This window comes from Gopherus evgoodei, chromosome 15 (assembly GCF_007399415.2).
Source record: "Gopherus evgoodei ecotype Sinaloan lineage chromosome 15, rGopEvg1_v1.p, whole genome shotgun sequence".
NCBI classification, from domain to species: Eukaryota; Metazoa; Chordata; order Testudines; family Testudinidae; genus Gopherus; species Gopherus evgoodei.
In genome coordinates, this window is record NC_044336.1 from 29,454,103 (window position 1) to 29,477,006 (window position 22,904).

General features: G+C 50.2%; 1 protein-coding gene across 6 annotated transcripts in view; it reads left to right on the forward strand.

Moving 5' to 3' along the window:
- Positions 1-22,904, forward strand: part of ASPSCR1 (ASPSCR1 tether for SLC2A4, UBX domain containing) — a 91,178-nt gene that overhangs the window by 15,528 nt on the left and 52,746 nt on the right. For all 6 annotated transcript variants that reach the window (XR_003996575.1, XM_030533967.1, XM_030533968.1 and 3 more), the window contains exons 5-7: positions 9,609-9,666; positions 10,480-10,553; positions 11,278-11,716. Coding sequence is in view for 5 of the 6 variants with exons in the window: in XM_030533967.1 (XP_030389827.1) it covers positions 9,609-9,666; positions 10,480-10,553; positions 11,278-11,716 (571 nt within the window). In the remaining variant the exon portion in view is untranslated. The remainder of the gene's footprint in view (positions 1-9,608; positions 9,667-10,479; positions 10,554-11,277; positions 11,717-22,904) is intronic.

Here is a 22,904-nt window from a genome sequence, read left to right on the forward strand (position 1 = left end):
TAAGTCAGTTCTCCATTTGTTGGCTTTTGCTACATCCTTCCTTGGGCTTTCCCTTTGGAGATGTTTTCCTGGAGAGCTCTCCCGCCTGAAGTGCATAAGGGGAAGTATTCTAAATCCACTGGAATTTCCCTCGGGTCTCCAGTGGCTATCTCTGCTAATTGAGTCTGAAGAAAGTCTGGAAGCTATTGTAGGCTGCTCCTCCTCTCAATGTGCTGCACTCCTTGCACAAGATGTTTACAGGTCCTGTCGGATTACTACATGAGGGAATCTAATCTGCCTGCTTTCCCCTTCTGAAGAACAGCACATCAAAGAAATAGCAGTGTGTTTGATGTGTCTGCTTGCCTCAGTGATGTACGTAATGGATTAGCAGCCGCTGGAGGAGGAGCCTTCTGGCTTCTAGCAGTTACACAAAAACAAATCTCTTGGATCTTTGATTTGTGTCTGTCCTACAGGGACTGGATTGCGGCATGCGGTCCTGCACACCCCACCTTTGGCAGCAGGATTAGGGGGTGCTGTCCCTTTTCTCTCTTCCACGCCTGCCCATCTGGCAGCTTCATCTGTTTCTGTAAATTCTTTCATTTAAACAGTGTTTGTTGCCCTGATGTTTGTGAAGAACATTCTGTCACTCTGACCCTGTGCTGTTGTTTATTTGCGGTAGTACCCACTATAAAAAGAATGTGCTTTGATCCAAGGAGCTCACAATCTAAGAACAAACAAGTAGACAGAGGTCAGGGGAAGGGGAATAACAAGTCAAACTTGTTCACTATAAACTAGGTCTTTTTGATGGGGTGCCACCATGCCTCAGTTTCCTGCTCTTCCAGCTGGTAGTCTGCCATCTCTCCTGGTAGTTAAGGAATTTGGAGTTTGAATGATGTGGCCTCTGGCCAGTTCTGCATTTTAATCTGCCCTTTCAAAACACAAATCATACACTGCTATCCTCCCTAGTATTGGTATTCCTTTGGCCTTTGCTGCAGGTTGTCCACAGCTTGCTTCCTAGGGACTGAGGGTCCTTTCCCCAACCTCTCTTGGATTGGCAGTCTTCTCTTTACAGCACAGACGTTAGATGGTCCCTTCCTGAGGTGGCACAACAATGGTGTAGGGTCCCAGAATGCCTGCTCTTAAGGGCCCAAGAATTGTAACACGTGTTCCTACTACCAGTACCTTGTTACAGTCTTTAAGCTGTACTTAAATGTGGACTGGCTGGGCACTTTTGGATGAGCTTGGGGAGGTTGTACCAGGCATAGGGGGCTGTGCAGAAGAAGACATGGAAAAGATTGTGTGAAAATCTGATGGATGAAAAAAGTATGGGAGGTGGGAGGAATGAAAGGTTGCCCCCCCAAGTTGCAGACCTGTGGAGGATGGAGCTGGTAACAGCGAAGAAAAAGGAGAATAGAGAAGGGTTTGGCGGGAAGATAAAAAGTGTGATTTTGCCCATGTTCAGTTTCAGATAAGAAGACATCTAAGAGGTGGTGTTGAGAGGCTGATATGCAGGATTGGATAGTAGGAAACAGTTTAATGATGGAGGGGAGAGAGTTTGCGAGTCATCAGAATGTTGCAGGTAGATGAGGCCATGTAAGCTGATCAGATGATCTATAGAGAGGGTATAAAGTGAGAAGAAAAAAAGGCCAAAGATGGAGGCGTGGGGAAACCCCCACAGAGCATCGGAGATGGACCTGCTGAAAGAGTTGCTAAAAGAATGGCCAGAGAGGGACAAGGAAAACCAAGAGAGGGACAAGGAAAACCAGGAGACGGACTGAATCTTGAAAGCCTAGAAGGCTGCCTGAGACAACATCTCTGAAAGCGGGACCTGTGCTAACTCAGATACCCAGCAGTGGGAATGTTCATAGCAGCCATGGTAATTATCTTACTGCTGTACTCCTCCCTTCAGCAGAAACATTGGGCTCCTCAAGGGGTTTGGGTGGAGCTTTGCAGCGTGGATGGAGTGTGAGCAGGGCCCAGCTTGATTCCTGCTTCCCTGTCCCATGTGATTTCTTGATTGCAGTCTCCTGAAACAGACCTGTTGTTTTTTTTTCTGGGACCTTCAGACTTGAGCTTACCTGTCATACTGGCTCTTGGTCACCCAGTGTTCTTGAGAGGTATGCTTGAGAGTAACTGCTTTATACATGATTCTAAGTGAGGAAATTAACTTTGGATTCCTTCAGATCTCTGCATACAACTCTCCCTCCCCACAGAGGGGAATTGATTGCTGGACCATAAGTCTATGTTGAACCCATGGCAGCCCTATGTTGGATAATTTATTAGCACTTGGTGATTGATAAGGAAGGATTTGGTAGAAGAGCCCTCACTTTTCATAATCTGAGGGCTGAGAACAGAAAGTTTACAGCCCTAGCTCTTGCACTGAAATGTTAAAGGAATCGACTGTAACCTGCCCCATGTCGAAGCCTTGCTGGGATGATGCAGAGATCTTCAGTGCTTTTCAGCTAACTCTATTGATTTTGTGATAAAAGGGGTGCTTCAAATCCAAATACTGAACTCTAGTTGTTTTACTATTAATGCCTGAAACACACAACTGAATTTTCCTCGAAACTGAAATGGTCTCTCTCCAGTGTTAACCCATGATATGGTCAGTTCTGTGCAGAGGGAGAGAGCTTGTTGCCAGATCCTGGAACTTCAGTCCCCATGCACCAGCAACATACTCACATCTTACTCTAGGAGCTCTATGCACGCACCCATCAATTACTGTCCAGTCTCCAATTTCCCTTTTCCTGGCATGGTTATCTGGAAGGTGGTGGCATCCAAGCTCCAGAAGCATATGTCCTCTGCTGTCACCCTGGACTCCAACACTGATTTCAGACCAGGCTGCAGGACAAAGTCTTGCTGGCGCTGATGGATGGCTTCCCTCTGGTCCTGGATGAGAAACAAACCTTTGTGCTGAAACTGTTGGATCTCTCTGTGGCCTTCAACACTGTTGATCATTCCATGCCTGGAAGAGATCTGCAGTTACTTGAAGAATGGTTGGCACAAGCTCTGCTCAGGAAAGAGAAGAGTGATTCTAGTAGGGATGGGGAAGCACATGGTATTTGGAAATTTCTTAGATTTCAGGCACTGTGGGGTTGTGCTGGACTTTCCTCCTAGATGTACAGATTTCCACAGTGCTGAAGAATGATTTCTTTCATCTTTGTTTGATCAGGAAACTGTGCCGCCTCCTCTAGCCTGAGGACTTTCCTTTGGGGCTTATGTTGTCTTCACTTCCAGGTGAGGTTACTGTAAATCACTGCCTGGGGCTGGACCCAGCATACAGCAGTAGCCTTCTAAACTACAGAAGCTGACTTGAGCACATTACATCTGTATTACATGTACTTCACTGTCATTTGAGAGCTGAATTAAAGGGTCTGAGCCTCAAAATCAAAGCCTTTCACAAACTGACACAGCTACCTCCGAGTCGGTCTTAGCCTTCATGTATCTCCAAGACAGCAGTATGTCACAGGAACACAGCTGGAGAGAGTTACATTTAAACTACTTGGTTCTGGGGCCAGAGCATTCTCAATAATGGAACTCTAGCTACAAAACTCTTTGCCAGGAAGAGTTACAATTAATTCAACTCTAATGGTTGGGATAACCTGTGAATTTGGTCTTACTGCCCATGGCAGCAAGATGGAGTTTGATGGCTTCCACCTGCTGCCATGCAGCAACCTGTCTTCAGAACCTGTTAGGTAGGAACATTTTCTTGCCTTTGGCAGCTCCTTGTTTTATTTTAGTCAATTTTGACTAATTTGCTTCATTTAGTGCATCAATGCCTTAGTGCTAAATGGCTGAGTTCAAAACTTGTGCTTCAAGTCCTGCCTATATTCAATGGTTTTAGTCCCTTACTGGATGAACGTAACTGTTGCCTTTTTTTTGTTTGTATTCTGGACCATTGTTCAGTGGGCTGGTCCTTCTCCCACAGAACCTGCCTCTTCAGAGATGCTCTGTTAAAATGCTTTCTGTTGGAGCAAGAGATGTATTAGATTCAGAAAGACAGCCCGCTAATTCAAAAAAGGGACTAGTCTCTCAGAAATCCCATTCCTTCAGCGGCCCAGTAAGTAGGAATTCTACCCCAAAGCTCCTTTGGCTACTCCTGAGAAGAAAAGTTCTACTAGTTTGACATGCTGTCTTCAGTCCCTCAAATCAAGCTGTATGCGAGTGGAGACCTGAACACTGAAGACAGGTACCACCTCAAGGCAGGGCAGGTAGAGGACAGTATCAAGGATGATTCAGAGCACCATGCTTCTTCCCTAGAGTAGGAGGAAAGAATCATGAACCTGCTGACTCTTCTAAATCTTGGGCCCACAAGCCTTATCACTCAGTTTGGGCCACTGTCGTGGACCTTTTGCCTCCTCCAGTGCTGACTGAAGCCAAATCAACAACAGTACCAAAGAGTGGAACCAGCAACAGTTCCCTCTTGGCTACAGTACTGATATCCATGGCGCTGGACCTGGTAATAATGCCAGAGTCTAATGATGCCACTTTATTATCTATTACTAGCTACAGATTTAGAGTTCCAGACACTGCCGTTGGTACTGGTTTCCCCAGTAATGAGAAATGCTAAGAAGCCCCTGTCACCAGTACCCTCCCCTCTTACCAAGGGGAGGACAGTACCACGTCTACAGCAAATATATTTCTCTTTCTTTCTTGTTTATCAGAGTCGAGCTGTTTCCCTTTTCCAACAACTTTCCCCTAGTGATTCCCTTGATTAAGAAAATAAACACCTACACCCCCTATGATCACCAGGACTTCAGTATAGGAGGCACTTGTCCTCAGGGATTCCTAGAGAAATCCAAATTACAACTGAAGATCTTCACTTTGAAGGACCAGATCTTGTCAGTTCCCATATGGATTAGTCATTACACACCCTAAAGGACCACCCTGAGATCCCTGAGTATCTATACACCTGTTACCAGCAGTAAACTATTTCGTTTCCAGGGCCAGTTCAGACAGAATTTCCACCTGATAGCTACACTAAGAGGAAGTCTTACTTCTCGCTTAAGAGAGCCCCCCTTCTTCTACCAGCGTCCACCTTGCATCAGCTCCCAGACAGCAGGTTTGATGCTCACGTGTAAAGCTGTATACCAGTTCCACCACAGCTTGCCTTTCTCTTTGCCATTTTTAGTTGACATCTTTCCCATTTTTCTCAAGCACGAACTGGGATTATTTCAGAGCATTGGTTACTGGAGATTATTGCCAAAGACCGCTCCATAAAATTCCAGTTCTTGCCTCCTCTCTATCTCTTGTCCCTCTTAGTGGCCTATCTCAGGGAGATAATTGAAGGAAAAAGTGGGTTTTTTATTTCAAGTAGGAGCCAGAGAAGCACCACCTCAGGAGTTCAGAGAGATGGGGTTTCTATTTCAGCTATTTCCTTACTCCCAAAAGAAAAGGGGAAATATGCCCTATCCTGGACCTGAGGCAACTAAACAAATTCATTAACTCAGATTCAGAATTGTGACACTAGCCTCCGTCATCCCTCTCTAGAGGTCTTTCCCCTATCCCTTCAGGCGCTTGTCATAATGAAGATGAGCCAGGTTGTTGCCACAGTGATACTTATAGCTCTTTATTGGGCTAAACAGTACTGGCTCCCAGACTCCTGCAGATCTCTCTCCTCAATCTTCCATCCTTACATTCCCAGAATCAGGGACAGTTTTCCACCCGGATGCCATGTCTCTTAACCTGACTGCTTGAAAGTTTGCTGGCTGATCACAACAGATGGGGACTATTCCACAGAAGTCCAAGAAATATTGATATTGAGTAGGAGCCCTCTTCCACTTTGATCTGTAGATTGATTTAGCAGAGATTTTTCAATCGGGGCTTCACAACAAGGTCCTAACCCATGCTAGATTACATACTCCATTTTAAGCTATTGGGCTTCACTATCAGCTCTGGTAGGGTCCAGTTAGATGCCATTTCAACTTGCCACCTTCCGGTTCAAACTCATAGTGTTCTGATTCCATTGTTATAAAAGGGCTGGTTTATGCCTATCCTCCCCACCCCCATTCAGGAATCTCCCATCTCCTGGGATCTTAATATTTAGTTCTGGTGGGCCTTCTGGCACTCCCCTTCAAATCTTTATCAAAGTGCTTCTTCACCATTTCACCCTGAAAACACACTTTCTGGTAGCTATCACATCATCCAGAAGGGCTGGTGAGATCCAAGCATTAATGGCATGTCCTCCTTACAAAGTAGTATGTCCACAGGGATAAAGTAGTGTTGAGACCCCATCCTAAATTCCTCATTAAGGTGGTGTCAGATTGTCATTTAAACCCAAACCATCAATTTCTCAGTTTTCCTCTCCAAACCCCACTTGAACCTAGGGAAGGCAAATTGCATACCATAAATTTTCCCAGTGCTCTGCTATGGTACTTGGATAAAACAAAGCCACTTGATAATCCTCCTGTTCGTTTGTGTCATTGGGAAAAACTGTGCAGGGCCAACTAGTCTCTCCTCTGAGATTATCCTCCTGGATTACCCAGTGCATTACAGTATTGCATGAGTTAGCTAGTCATCCCCTTCATCAGGAATTGGATCATACTCAATTGGATCATGGCAGCTTTCCTGCAAAACGTTCCTGTACCAGAAATCTGCAGAGCAGGTATAGCTTATTTTGCTCACTGAACTAGTATAAACAATACTTGCAATGGTGCTTTTTCCAGTGTAAGATGTGTCTGCATTGGGAAGGTTTTACATTATAGCTGTACCAGCAAACCTTTTCAAATGGAGATCTGGCAGCAATAACTAGTTCTTAGAGACGTTATATCCATATTGATCCCATGACTCGCCGTCCATCCCCACTCCTTCAGAGTCTCTCTCTGCTGGGATGCTGAATTAGTGAGGGAACTGAGAACTCTTTAGAACATATGAACGGCTGTACCGGGTCAGACCAAAGGTCCATCTAGCCCAGTATTCTGTCTTCCGACAGTGGCCAATGCCAGGTGCCCCAGAGGGAGTGAACCTAACAGGCAATGATCAAGTGATCTCTCTCCTGCCATCCATCTCCATCCTCTGACAAACAGAGGCTAGGAACACCGTTCCTTACCCATTTCTGGCTAATCGCCATTTATGGACTTAATCACCATTAATTTATCCAGTTTCCTTTTAAATGCTGTGATATTCCTAGCCTTCACAACCCCCTCAGGTAAGGAGTTCCACAAGTTGACTGTGCGCTGCGTGAAGAAGAATTTCCTTTTATTTGTTTTAAACCTGCTGCCTATTTGCATTTGGTGAGACCTAGTTCTTGTATTATGGGAATCAGTAAATAACTTTTCCTTATCCACTTCCTCCACATCACTCATGATTTTATATACCTCTGCCATATCCTCCCCTTAGTCTCCCCTTTTCCAGGCTGAAGAGTCCTAGCCTCTTTAATCTCTCCTCATATGGGACCCTGTCCAAACCCCTAATCATTTTTGTTGCCCTTTTCTGAACCTTTTCTAGTGCCAGTATATCTTTTTTGAGATGAGGAGACCACATCTGTACGCAGGTTTCAGATGTGGGCCTACCATGGATTTATATAAGGGTAATAATATATTCTCAGTCTTATTCTCTATCCCCTTTTTAATGATTCCTAACATCCTGTTTGCTTTTTTGACCGCCTCTGCACACTGCATGGACATCTTCAGAGAACTATCCATGATGACTCAAGATCTTTTTCCTGACTCGTTGTAGCTAGATTAGCCCCCATCGTATTGTATGTATAGTTGGGGTTATTTTTTCCAATGTGCATTACTTTACATTTATCTACATTAAATTTCATTTGCCATTTTGTTGCCCAATCACTTAGTTTTGTGAGATCTTTTTGAAGTTCTTCACAGTCTGCTTTGGTCTTAACTATCTTCAGCAGTTTAGTATCATCTGCAAACTTTGCCACCTCACTGTTTACGCCTTTCTCCAGATCATTTATGAATAAGTTGAATAGGATTGGTCCAAGGACTGACCCTTGGGGAACACCACTAGTTACCCCTCTCCATTCTGAGAATTTACCATTAATTCCTACCCTTTACTCTTTGTCTTTTAACCAGTTCTCAATCCATGAAAGGACCTTCCCTTTTATCCCATGACAGCTTAATTTATGTAGGAGCCTTTGGTGAGGGACCTTGTCAAAGGCTTTCTGGAAATCTAAGTACACTACATCCACTACACCCCCTTGTCCACATGTTTGTTGACCCCTTCAAAGAACTCTAATAGATTAGTAAGCCCCCTCTTTGGGGCTGCTCTGCCCTATATTCTCTTATATTGAGGTGAAGCACAAGGACATGCAGGGCATGGCCCCCATAGACACTGCTGATCAAAAAGTTCTGACCTTGAACACGAGACACATGCACACTAGCAGTACCTGGACAAACTTCTCAGAGAACCAGTTTCTGCAAGGTAAATAACTGTTGTTTTTGTGCCGATGACTATCAAATATACAAACCTGTGGCCCCCTTTACTGCCTCCTTCCTGGCAATCTTCTTTCCTTGTCTTGAAGTATATTTGAGATTAAATCACCCCTTCACATCCAAATATCTGAGGCCATGTCTACACTACAGGGGGGACTGTCGTGGCCTAGTTACAGTTCTGTAACTATGCCGGCATAACTCGGTAGTGTAGATGCAGCCTACAGTGATTGAAGGGAATTTTCTGTCATTATAGGAACATCACTTCCCTGAGTGATGGAAACATTTTGCCACCAATCTAGCTGCGTCTGCGCTGGGGGTTAGGTCAGCATAGCTACAGTGCTTAGTGGGATGGATTCTTCACATCCCTGAGTGATGTAGTTATGTTGACCTACATTTTAAGTGTAAACCAGGCCTGAGAAAGAAGTGCATCTCTTTGGGGGGAGAGGAGAAGCAGCATCTTCTGTGGCTGCTTCTCTGCTGTCCAAAACTTGTGCTCCTTCCTTGACTCTAAAGTCCCTATTTTCCCTCATCTCCTCTGCCTGCAAACTGCGTGTGACCAGCTCTGCAACACTGCTGGTATATGCCCTGCCTCACTGAAGTTCTTAGTCATGTCTTCATCTCTCACCTTGGCTATTGCAGCTGCCTTCTCTATGGCCTCCTCAAGTCCTTGCTCTCTAGAATAAATGAAATAATGCTGTTGTCCGTGTTATATGTCAGGTACCAAGACCCAACTGCATCACTTTCCTCCGTAGATTGATTATTATTTGTGACTCCTTTCTGCTAGGTGCTGTACATAGTAAGAAACATTCCCTGCTCCAAAGAGAATACAATCTAAATTGTAATAGATACCCTAAGCTAAACAAAGGTGGGGAAAAATGAAAAATTGTTGCCAGTTACAGAGATGGGGAACTGGTGGATGGGGAGATTGACTTGCCCAGAGTTACAAAGAGAATCAACTTTTCTGATTCCTTTGTCTTTATCTCAAAATCCGGATGAGGAATTAGCTTTTCTTTGTGTTTTTTTAAAAACCCTTCATGGATTTGCATTTAATGGGATAGTGGACATTTTGGGCCAAATTCTGCTTTGATTGACCTTGTGGAGTTATTCTGGATTTACACTGGTGTGTGTAGAGTAGAAAGTGGCTCCCTGATGTTACCTAGTGCTCTTCCACTCCATGGGTTTCAGAGAGGTTGAGTTGTCATACAGACCGCTGCACTTTTACTTTTACTTTTCTTGCAGGGAGTGTATGGAGCAGCACGGTGAATTCTCTCCAGTCTGTATTTACATGCGAGATGAGGTAAGTCAGCAAACTCTTCTCAAATGTCTCTCTTTCTCTATTTCTGAAAATAAGGAAAACCCAGCACTGCTTTCCAGCCTGGAAAATGTTCCCTCTCCCAGCTTTCTTGAGGGGAAGTGGAAGAGCTTTGGCCTTTTCAAAGCCTGGTGTGTGGGTGGGTGGGGGAAGCCCTATTGGAACATAACCCTGAACCATTCAGGCCTCTGAGTGCATAAAATGTTCTCAGTGACCTGTTTGTGAGGTTGTTTTCAACTTCTCTTAAAGTTCTAGAGTCACAACAGTGGTTTCACATCAGTAAATATTTTCTTTTCTCCATGTTTTGATCTCTTGAGCATTACTATTTTTGTTTAATATTTTGTGAGAGAGTATTTTGGAGTCTGCCTTCCCCAGCTGTCCCCTTTATCTCCTTCTGAACTCTATGGACAGATCCTTCTTATTCTGGGAGTGGGTCAGAGAGGGGAGGGACATGGATGGAATCTGATTTCAGAGTGTAGAGGTGTTGCCTTTAAACCCACCTCTGGGGTGGAACTGGCCCTGAAAAGAACTCCTTAGCTATGGCCATGTATGTCTAGTTAACTTGGCAGCTAGAACACTTAAGAATACTACAAAGCATTTGAGTAAGTTTGGTAAGAGCTGTGAAGGTGGGTGTTGTGGTGGGAAGCTTTGGCTCCACCTACAGAAGGGGTGCCTGTGAGCTGTCCACTAGATGGCACAGTGCTGACCTTGCTATGCATTTGTTTCTGGGCAAAGTCTCCTTGGCTGCCTCCTCTGGTAAGTACAAGCCCTAAGTCTCTGCATCTGTTCTTGTTGCAGATAGCAGGGAAAGCTGCCCTGGAGAGGACAACACTGAAATCACTTGGTCTGACTGGAGGCAATGCCATCATCAGGTTGGGAGGAGCAAAGTGCACTTCCTGTTTGGGCACTTTCCTCTTCTTCCCTCATAATTTTTCACTCTAGTGGTAAATTTGTTTTGTTTCAAGTACCAAAAAATGCACGAAAAAAAAGTTCAAAGAGATGAACATCGTGGCATTCAGTAATTATTGTATTTGCCTGTTTATCTGAAACTGCTGCCCAGATGTGCTTCCCACAGCTGCAGATCCTGGCACTGACCAGATGTGCAGATTAAAGGAGCCTTTGCAGAGTTGTTTTTTTCTCTTGAGTAAAACAAACAATTCAAAACTAAAGTCCCTCTGACTAAGGAAAGGACAAAACCTGCGACTGCATCTTCACTACTTTGGATTTCAGGCATATTAAACTCACAGGGCCTGCCATGCCTCTTGCTGGCTAGAATTTGGGAGGTCTTATTCTTTGTCTACTAGCCAATCCACCTGCTCAATGTACTGGTGGCTGTATAAATGATTTGTTGCTGTTTTCTTGGAGGGGGGGTTTCGCCCGGGGATTGGGTCATTCTCAGGTTCTTTAGAACTGACTTCAGAGTAACGAAAACTTATTTTCTGTGGTCATCCCATGGAGGTACCATATGGGGGGTTGTGCTTTTGTGACCAGCAGTCTCCCTTGTGTCCAGGGCATTTTGGGGGGAAGAGGGAGGAAGGACAATTCTTTCAGTCAATGATTTTGCTTTTACTACTTTCTGTGGTGTCTCATTTTCAGGGTTGTCATGAAGAAATGTGGCTCCTCTGGCCAGGAGGAGGCTGTGGGCATGGCTGCCCCATTTAGCAAGCTGCCAGTGAGCCCAGTCTCTACTGAAGGAGCAGTAGATATGCCATTACCTCACACAAGCATGTTTTCAAAGGACTTGGACCCCAGAGATGTGGCCTTCTCTTTAAACAACTGCACAGACAAGCAGGACTTGATTAAAGTATCCCAGGCCAGCTTGGGGGAATTGTGGCCTCCCTCAGGTCCTGCGCCTGCCCCATTTGTCCCTTTCTTTGGAGATGGACAGCGTCTGGGGGGGACCCCTGTAGCTGCAGACTTTCCAGTGTCAGATATGCTATCTTCAAAGCTGCCAACATCTCTCTCCAGTCCTGGAGGCCCTTCTAAGCCAAAGAAGTCTAAGACCAGCCAAGAACAGCTAAAGGAGCAAGAGCAGGTAAGGGGAACTTTGCTTTCTTTGGGTGTCTGGGGTAGAGGGGCTTTACTCTCATCCTCCCTTGCTCGAAATTAGGCTTCTAACAAGAGAGAGAAAACATGTCCGTTTTTAGTATTTTCTGTCCTGTAATCCTAGGACTTGAGCCACTGGGTTTGTGGCTTCTGATATTAAGGATTTTGTGTTGCTGGGGGGTTGTTGCTTTTTGGATTGCTTGAGTGATGTTCCAGAGGTAGATGAGTGGTGGGGATTTAGGAACTTGCACTCTGTCCAATGGACAGAGGAATTAGACTATGTTTTGAAACGTGTTGTCTCCTGGACAAATGGCAGGCAGCACGGCTGAGTTAGAAGCATTAAAAAAAGAACTGTTTTCTATAGTGCCAGTCATGCCAAGTACATGACACACACTCTGCAGCGCTAAGTGCAGTAGCCAGATGCTGTGCCTGCCTCCAGGCATGGGGCACTGAGCACTCTCCCACCGCTACTCAATCTGTAGTTTTGCCAAAGGAAAGATAAGATTTAACTGGCCAGATTTGTACTCCCCCCCCCCCCCCGATATGCTTGTTACTTTGTGGAGGCTCCGTCACCTTCTGCATGATTAGAAATATACCCCTGTGGGTGGTGTCCTGGGAGAATGGATGGCCTTATCAAATCTGTTGCAGCCTGACCCAGTGCCTCTCTGTGTGGACACCAATCTGTTGTGAGTGGACCTAGATCCTGGTTGCATGTGCTTCTAACCCAGTGGGGTCTGAGTAGAGTCTAGTAGCTGTTTCTAGTTCAGGGGTTCTAGGGAGGACTCCCCTGGATCAAACCATTTGTCTGAGCCTTCTGTAGGATATGAAACTCTCCAATCCAGCTGTGCTAGTCCTCAAAATCAGTGCCTTGTACCGCCTTTTTCTCCAGGTTGATTAGTTGCTTACATATGCTCCCCCAGATTTCCACTTAGCGGCTGGGACTCTGGCTTCTAGTTTAACACCTTCTGGGGTACCGTGGCAAGAAAGCAAGGAACACAGGCTTGGCAAAGAAATTTCTTAAGCAGTCACTTTACTCTTAAAAAGAACTAGAGAGTTGCACATCTTTGAAAAATAACAAAAGTCTTGAGATGCCTTCTCCCAAGTCTGATCTCACCCCTTCTGTGAGTTCAAGCTTCTGTGTGTTTCAGGCAAGCCAGAATGCTTTCTGCCTTCTCTTTCCACCCAGTCCTGCTTGCATGTCACAGTGTTTGTCCCCCTGCTTAGAAGAGCATTCCCCCCACCCAAATACAGTCTCTCTCCCTTTAGCCATGTGCCCATATTGACAAACAAACTGCATTATTTACAGGCCATGCGGGTGCCCCTGTGTAGAAAATCCATTGTTTCATGGGCCAGCAGTTGAGACACCAAAGCTGATGGCTTCTGAGTGATGGTCCTTCAATGAGGTGTCTGACATTTTGGGGTGCAGTCTATACAAATGAGGGGGCTGTCATCACTGCCCTGCAAACTTGGGTGCCTTACAAGACTTTGCTATTGTAGCTTCCAACTTGGGTCACTCACAGGCAGCCTGCAGGTAAAACCAAGAGTGTCTTTGTAAAGCCATAGCACTTGTCCAGCAACTCTGAAGCCAGCAGCCACCCTCTGGCTTCCAGCAACTTTGGTTACCACAAGTAGAGTGACTCCAGCACACTCCTAGTCTCAGATTTCCCCTCAAAACATGTGTTCTGCACTATCCAGCCCTCTCCTGGACAGTCCAGATAGATGAGGTCCATTGCACCTCTAAGGGGATCGAGGTACCAGCAGCTTGCCACCTTAAATGGAATTACCCACACAGTTCACAGAGCTGGATTAGTTTTGATAAAAGAATAAAACAAGTTCTTCTTCGAGTGACTGCTCATATCCATTCCAGTTAGGTGTGTGCGCGCCGCGTGCACGTTCGTCGGAGAAACTTTTACCCTAGCAACCCTGGCGGGTCGGCTGGGCGCCCACTGGAGTGACGCCGCTATGGCGCCCAATATATATCCCAGCCGACCCGGCCACCCTTCAGTTCCTTCTTACCGCCCGTGTTGGTCGTTGGAACTGTGGAGAGTGGCCTCGCTGACCTCCACACTCCCTAGCAGCTCATTTTCTCCTTATCGTGTTATACCGTAGTTGTAGTTAATTGGTGTGTGTGTGTGTGTGTGTGTGTGTGTGTGTGTGTATATATATATATAGTTAGACAGTCAGTTAGTTAGTTAGTGTTAATAGTGTAGTGATTAGTTATAGTTTGAGGGGATCGGGGATCACCCCCTTCCCCGGAGCCGGAGCTCATGCCCGACTCATCGGGTTTCAAGCAGTGCTTGGCTTGTCACAAGCCTATGCTGGTTGGAGACCCCCATGACTCCTGCTTAAAGTGCCTCGGGGAGTCACACTTATCGGCTAAGTGCTCGATTTGCAAGTCTTTCAAGCCGAGAACCAAGGAGGAGCGAGACATTAGATTAAGACAGCTCCTTATGGAAGCGGCCCTGACACCTCCACCCTCGGCACCGAGCACAAGCCAGCCGGTAAGCAAGGGCACCGCTACGGCACCGAGCGCTGCCTCCAAGGACTCAAGGCACCAGCCTCCGCTGGCGCCGAAACCGGCTCCAAACCGCTCCCTCTCCCCGAAGTCGAAGACGGCGAAGGCACAAATCATCCCACCAACATCCACATCACAGCCAGAGCCTGCGCCAAAGACAGACCGCCCGGCACCGATACCTGCCGCGGCACCGCCTAAGCCAGCACCGTTGACTCCGACCCCACGAGGGCCGTCGAGTCCGGCACCTGGCGGCTCCCCGGTGCCCACCATGGTAGAGCCTGCTTCGCCATCTACCCCAGAGACGTTTGCCGCAGCAAAGGATCTGATTGCGCTCCCCGATGCGCCACCGCCCTTACCCCCGGCACCGCCGGTGCAGGTACTGCATTCAATTGGCAAACCGGCCCTGACCAGACCAGCTTCGGTCAGCGTAGCAGACTGGCACCCATCCAGATCGCGGTCCCGCGGACGCTCTATATCGAGACGTCACTCACACTCTCGACGGCGATCTCTGTCACGGCACCGGTCAGACTCCCGGCACCGGTGATCACCTCGGTACCGCTCACACTTCCGGCACTGGTCAGGCTCCCGGCAACGGTCGACGTCTCGAGCATCAACCCGGTACTCGCGGTACCGCTCCAGCTCACGGCACCGCGGCGGGTACCGCACCTCCAGGAGCAGGTCGAGACAGAGAGACTCGAGATCTCGGTCGACCTCCTGGCACTGAGCTGGTCGCAGGTCCCGGTCTCGCTCTTGGCACCATCACCAATACCGACACCGGTCACCACAACCCAGAGGTGTAAGGTCTGTCGGAACCTCGGCTCCAACTTTTGCTGCTCCACCATGGCCGTCCAGACGCACGTCGGCGTCCTCCCAGGCGGGTAGCTACTACGACCAGGACCAGGATCCCAAAGTACCACTGGGAGTATTCCAGGACCCCCGCCCGCAGGACGTGGGGTCTCAACAGTGGGGTTTTTGGACACCCTGGGCATACAATCAGACTTGGGGTGGCCCCCTGCCCCAGACCCGTTCTGCCAGCTCAGAACATTGGGTACCGGAGGCCACAGTTTCCCGCCCCCCCGCGGTTGAGTCGGAAAAACAACTGCCACCAGACTCCTTGGGTCAACTGGAGCAGGAACCGGTCCAGGAGCAGGAGACCACACAGGATGCCCTCATCCCCGGAGTATCCTCCTCCTCCTCCTTGCCAGATGAGGCCTTGGCTGGTTCTTCAGCGTCAGGGCCCCCACCGATAGACCTCAGGGCCCACCAGGACCTCCTCCGCAGAGTGGCCCTTAACATCAGCTACCTGTGGAGGAGGTCCCAGAGGTTGAGGACCCGGTAGTGAGCATCCTCTCTGCGGACGCGCCTACCTGAGTAGCCCTCCCATTCATCAAGACTATCCAGTCCACCGCCGATAACCTTTGGCAATCTCCAGCCTCCATTCCACCGACGGCTAAGGGAGTGGAAAGAAAGTACATGGTACCCTCTCAGGGGTACGAGTACCTGTACGTCCACCCTCCTCCCTAGTTGTTCAGTCTGTCAACGACAGGGAACGGCATGGCCAGCAGGCACCGGCCCCCAAATCCAAGGAGGCTAGGCGGATGGACCTCATGGGTCGCAAGGTGTACTCAGCTGGGGCCTTGCAACTCCGTGTGGCCAACCAACAGGCCCTGTTGGGCCGGTATAACTACAATATATGGGCGGAGGTGGGCAAGTTCTCCGAGCTTCTACCCCTGGACTCACGCCCATAATTTAATGCGTTCCTGGAGGAGGGTAAGAAGGTGGCCAGGACCTCTCTACAGGCCTCCCTCGACGCGGCCGACACAGCAGCCAGAACCTTGGCCTCGGGAATCACCATGAGGCGCATTTCCTGGCTTCAGGCCTCCACTCTACCCCCGGAACTGCAATATACCGTCCAGGACTTACCCTTTGACGGGAAGGGTTTGTTCTTCTTCGAGTGATTGCTCATATCCATTCCAGTTAGGTGTGTGCGCCGCGCGTGCACTTTCGTTGGAAAACTTTTACCCTAGCAACTCAGTGGGCCGGCAGGTCGCCCCCTAAAGTGGCGCCGTCATGGTGCTCGATATATACCCCTGCCGGCCCACCCGCTCCTCAGTTCCTTCTTACCGCCCGTGTCGGTCGTTGGAACAGTGGAGCACGGCTTAGCTGACCTCCACTTCCCTAGCTACTCGTAGTTCTCGTATATAGTTATGCAGTTATAATTCCTTTATATATATGTTTGTATAGTTATACGTTTTTTCTTCGCTAACATAGTTTAGTTTAGTAATAGTTACCGGGGTTCAGGAAGTAGCCCCTTCCCTGCACCCGGTGCCGGAGCCCATGCACGGCTCACCGGGTTTTAAAATGGGCTCGGCCTGCCAGAAGCCGATGCCGAAGGGAGATCCACGCGACTCCTGTTTGAAGTGCCTCAGGGAATCACACTTGACAGCTAAGTGCCCCATTTGCAAGGCTTTTAAGCCGAGAACAAAAAGGAGCGGGACTTTCACTTACCTCTCCACCTTTGGCACAGAGCGATGATCAAGTGGCTGGCAGAAGCGCCTCCTCGGCACCGGACCCCGCCGGTACTGCCAAGGCCTTTCGGCACCGGTATGTCGCCGGCACCAAAGTCGACTCGGCACCGCTCCCTTCCTCCGAGGTCGAGAGAGCCTACAATTCCTGCTGGTGCCTGACAGCTCCCCGGCACGCGCCGTGGTTGAGCTTACTGCTCCTGCTGCTTCCGTGCCAACTGCACCGCAGCCAGAGAGCTCGTCTAAGTCGGATCGCCCGGCACCGACACCTACTGAAGCTCTGACGACCTCGGTACCGTCGATCCTGGTCCCACGAGGGCCGTCGAATCTGGTGCCTGACGGCTCCCCGGCATGCGCCGTGGTTGAGATTACTGCTCCTGTTGCTTCCGTGCCAACTGCACCACAGCCAGAGAGCTCGTCTAAGTCGGATCGCCCGGCACCGACACCTACTGAAGCTCTGACGACCTCGGTACCGTCGATCCCGGTCCCACGAGGGCCGTCGAATCCGGTGCCTGACAGCTCCCCAGTATGCACTGTGGTTGAGCCTGCTGTTCCCTCCACGCCGAAGACATTACCAACGGCGAGGGATCTCATTGCCATGACAGAGTCGATGCTGCCTGACCCCGGCACTGCCGGTGCAGGTAATACAGTCTCTTCATATGACCGTCCTCTGTCAGCACAGCAGAGCGGCACCGTTCATGATCACGGTTCCGCAGACGCTCCAGGTCCCATCGGCACACCCGACACCACTTGCAGTCCCGGTGCTGTTTTCCTCATCGGTACTGGTCACACTCGCCGCACCGGTCAGTATCCCGTTCGACCCGCTACTATCGGCACCGTTCCGACTCCTGGCACCGCGACAGGTACCGTGACTCCCGTAGCCTTTCCCTGAGCCTCGAGATCTCGGTCGACCTCCCGGCACCGTTCTGGTTGCAGGTCTGGATCTCGTTACAGGTACCGGTACGCCTCCCGGTGCCGGTCTCCGGTGCTGAGTTGGGCAAGGTCCGATAGAGTCAGAGACTCTGCCCATGCCTTTTTTTTTAGTACCTCCATGGCCATCCAGACACGCATCCGTGTCATCCCACATGCGCAGATCTTATGCTCAGGACCACGATTCTGATACGCCCCCCGACAACCTGAGGTGGAGGAGGTCCCAGAGGTAGAGGACCCGGTATGGTGCCCTCTAAGGGGTACGACTACTCGTCTGTGTGCTCTCCTCTCTGCTCACTAGTCTTTCAGTCTGTTAAGGAGAGGTATTGGCATGGCCAGCGAGCGCCAGCCCCGAAACCGAAGGAGGCTTGGCGAATGAACCTACTTGGCCGCCAGGTGTACTCTGCAGAGGCCCTGCAGCTCTGGGTAGCTAAGCAACAAGCCTTGCTTAGCTGCTATAATTATAGCACCTGGGTGAAGGTGGTTTAGTTTATGGAGTTTCTCCCTCAAAACTCCCGCCAAGAGTTTGCTGCCGTCTTGGAGGACGGGGGAAAAAGGTACCCAGAGCGTCCCTCCAGGCCTCGTTGGACGCAGCAGACTCAGCAGCCAGGACTCTGGCCTTTGGTGTCGCCATGAGGTGCATCTCATGGCTTCAGGTTTCAAACCTCCGGCCGGAGCTGCAGTATGCCATTCAGGACTTAGCCTTTGTTGGTAAAGGCCTCTTCGCGGCAAAGACAGCCCCAGGCTGCAAAGCGTGATGGACAATAGGGTCCTAATGCGCTCTCTCAGCATGCATATGCCAGCGACCAAACGCAGGCCTTTCTGTCCCCAGCCGCCATACTCTGTGCCTAGCCAGAGACAGGACTTTGGCAAACGGCGAGGCCAAGGTGGTCGCAGACAAACGTCAGGACCCCTAAAGAGCCAAGGTCAAGGTCCCTCGCAATTACCACTGGGACCAAAGACGAACCTTCCAAGGTGCGCCTGAGGGCGGTGTACCAGTCACAGGCCGGGATCCCAATCCCGCTTTCTCCTGGTGTGGCCCCAGTTAATTTCAGATCGCTGGGTCCTGCGCACGGTGGAGCATGGGTACCACCTCTAATTTGTTCCAATCCTGTCCCCCTTCAGGGACCCCTCTCACGAGCAATTCCTCGTACAAGAGGTGCAGACGCTGATGGACGAAAGGGGCAAGAGGGTTTACTCCCGTTATGCCCTAGTCCCCCACTCGAACGGAGGTCTCAGACCTTCCTAGTCCTGCGCGGACTCAACCAGTTAGGATAAGGTTGAAGTTCCGCATGGTATCCCTAGGAACCATTATCCCATCCTTGCCTCCTGGGGACTGCTATGCCGCCGTCGATATGAAGGACGCGTACTTTCACAACGCCATCTTCCCTCCGCACAGGAGATACCTCCGCTTTCTAGCCAACCGTCAGTACTTCTGGTTTATGGTCCTACTGTTTGGCCTTTCTGCAGCCCCACAGGTATTGACCAAGTATATGGCCATAGTCGCCGCCTACCTTGGCTGATGTCGGATATGCGTTTTTCCATATCTGGACGATTCGCTTATCCGAGGAGACTCCGAGACACAAACCACTCAGCACGTGGGCATCGTCACGGTCTTATTCACAGGTCTAGGCCTGATGATTATTATAGAGCAATCCACTCTGGTTCCCACGCAGAGGTTGGAGTTCCTAGGGGCTATCCTGGTCTCCGACCTAGCCGGAGCCTGCTTATCACAGCCGCGGTTTTAGGCGGTGGCAACAATCATCCGAGGTCTGCAGACTTTCCCATCGACCTCGGCTCGTACTTGTCTCAGTCTCTTGGGTCCATGGTTGCCCGCAAGTTTGTAACCAAACACGCCAAGCTCCGCCTCCGTCCTCTCCAAGTCCGGCTCATCTCGGCGTACCGCCCGGACAGGGAGCCAATGGTCATGGTAGTCACCGTTCCCTCGAGCACCCTAGGCTCCCTAGAGTGGTGGCTAACTCCCTCCCTGGTGTGGGCAGGGATGCGGTTCCATCCGCCCCAGCCCTCACTGCCCCTGACGACGGACGCGTCATCTCTCTGCTCGAGTGCTCATGGTCACCTCCGAGCTTAAGGCCTTTGGTCTTCTCGGGAGCTGGCATTCCACATCAATGCCCCCAAAATGAGAGTAGTCCGCCTGGCGTGCCAGGGGTTCCAGCGGCAGCTGTGAGGCCGTGGTATCTCGGTGTTTACAGCCAACACAACAGCCATGTGCTTCATAAATAACCAGGGAGGGACATGGTCCTCCCCCCCTTTTGTCAGGAGGCCATCCATTTCTGGGACTTTTGCATGGCCCACTCGATGGAGCTGGTGACGTCCTTTCTCCCAGGCGTTCGGAATGCCTTGGCGCTTTGACTCAGCAGGTCTTTCCTGTCTTACGAGTGGTCACTCTGCCCCATGTGAGGTGTTCTGCTTTCCGGAAATGGAGATTTTTCCTCACATATACCTGTTCGCTCACCGCAAGAGCAGAAAATGCCAGATGTTCTGCTCCTTCCAAGGTCTCTCCTCAGGATCGATCTTGGACGCATTCCTGATGCCGTGGAAAGGCCAACTCCTTTATGCCTTCCCACTGTTCCCACTGGTTCATTAGGTCCTACTCAAACTCCGCAGGGGCAGAGCGCGCATCATCATGATCACTCCAGTGTGGTCCAGGCAGCACTGATATACCACGTTGCTCGGCCTGTCAATAACCAACCCAATTACCCTGCCACCCCACCCAGACCTCATCACTCAGGGCCACGACAGGCTTCGTCACCCGGACCTGCAGCCTCTTCGCCTCACGGTGTGGCTGCTGCGTAACTGAGCCGGGGTGGCAGGAAGCCTTCCACCTGGTCAACGTACCTGGCCGAGTGGAAGCGTTTCTTCTACAGGTGCAATACGCTCGATCTTGCTCCTACTGAGGTCTCGATCCTCTCTATTTGGCCTGCCTCTGGCCTTCAGCGGCAGGACCTGGCGGTATCATCGCTAAGGGTACACTTGGCAGCCATCTCTACCTTCCAGCCAGGCTAAGGTGGACGTTCCGTGTTCTCACACTCTATGGGTTCGAGGTCCCTCAAGGGCTTGGAGCGCTTGCACCCTCGGGTGCGCCGCCCAGCCCCAACCTGGGACCTCAACCTAGTTTTAACCAGAGTTATGTCGCCCCCATTCGAGCCGTTCGCGACCGGCCTTCTGCTATACCTGTCTTGGACGACAACTTTCCTCGTAGCTGTTACTTCGGCCAGACGAGTCTCTGAGCTCAGAGCTCTTACAGTGGTTCCGCCGTACACTAGGTTTCACACAGACAATGTGCAGTTATGACCACACCCGGCTTTCCTCCCTAAGGTGGTTTCGGCCTTTCATGTTACCCACAGCTCAACGCAATGGGCGCAACAATTGCACTCCCTGGACATCTGTAGAGTGCTCACATTTATATTGCGCTGACAGAACCATTTCGTAAGGTGCCCCAGCTCTGTCACGGTAGCAGACCAAAGGGAAGGCTTGCTTGTTTTCCTCTCAGAGGATCTCATCTTGGGTGATGGCGTACATCCGCACTTATGATTTGGCTCATATTTCCCCAAGCCACATCACCGTGCATTCTACCAGGGCTCAGGCTTCATCTGCCACCTTGCTGGCTCGTGTTCCTACCCACGAGATCTGCCGCGCAGCTCCACTGGTCCTTGGTCCATACCTTTGCTTCGCAGTATGCCCTGGTTCAACAGTCAAGAGATGCTGTAGCCTCTGGCTCAGCAGTTTTCATTCTGCCACATTTCACTCCAACCCCACTGCCAACGTAAGCCTTGGGATTCACCTAACTGGAATGGATATGAGCAATCACTTGAAGAAGAAAAGACGGTTACTCACCTTTGTAACTGTTGTTCTTCGAGATGTGTTGCTCATATCCATTCCACACCCACCCTTCCTTCCCCACTGTCGGAGTAGCTGGCAAGAAGGAACTGAGGAGCGGGTGGGCCGGCAGGGGTATATATCGAGCACCATGACAGCGCCACTCTAGGGGGCGACCTGCCGGCCCACTGAGTTGCTAGGGTAAAAGTTTTCCAACGAATGTGCACGCACGGCGCACACACCTAACTGGAATGGATATGAGCAACACATCTCGAAGAACAACAGTTACAAAGGTGAGTAACCGTCTTTTCTCGGACAAAACGGATTCCAAACTGCAAAACCTGAAGGACAACCGAGTCATCATACGCTCGCTGGGGATGCATACACCTTCCACCCAGCGTAGACACTTCAGGCCCCAAGCACGCCGCCCATACTTCCCACCCCGCCAGAGGCAGGACTTCAGTAGACGGCGTGGCCGGGGGGGACGGCAGACGCCAGTCCAGCTCCCAGGGAGGCCAAAACCAAGGGCCCTCCAAGGCACCACCGGGCCCCAAGTCTGGCTTTTGAAGGTGCGCCCGGGGACGGCGTACCAGCCTCAAGACAGGATCCTTCCCCTACCTTGTCCAACTGCCTCTCCCACTTCCTCCCGGTGTGGTCCCAGTTAACTTCAGACCGTTGGGTGCTACGCACGGTCAAGCAAGGATACCACCTACAATTTGCTTCCTCACCCCCTTCCCGCCCCCCTTCCCAGTCCCTCTTCAAGGACCCCTCTCACGAGCAAACCCTCCTGCAGGAGATTCGTTCTCTCCTCGCAGCAGGAGCTATAGAGGAGGTACCTCTAGACGAGAGAGGAAAGGGATTCTACTCCCGATATTTTCTGATTCCCAAGTCCAAGGGAGGTCTCAGACCCATCCTAGATCTGCGGGGCCTCAACAAATGGATGCTCAAGTTGAAGTTCTGCATGATCTCCTTGGGAACCATTATCCCATCCCTGGATCCTGGAGACTGGTATGCCGCCCTCGACATGAAGGACGCGTACTTCCATATTGCCATCTTTCCACCGCACAGGAAGTACCTTCGTTTCACGGTCAGACATCAGCACTTCCAATTCGCAGTCCTACCCTTCGGCCTCTCCACGGCCCCGAGGGTGTTTACCAAGTGCATGGCCGTCGTGGCCGCCCACCTCTGTCGGCGGCAAATCCACGTGTTTCCGTACCTCGACGACTGGCTCCTAAAGGGGTCCTCCCAGTTGCAGGTGCGGCAACATGTCGACGTGGTTATGGACCTCTTCTCCCAGCTAGGACTGCTTCTCAATGCCGAGAAATCCACTCTGGTCCCCACACAGAGGCTGGACTTCATAGGCGCGA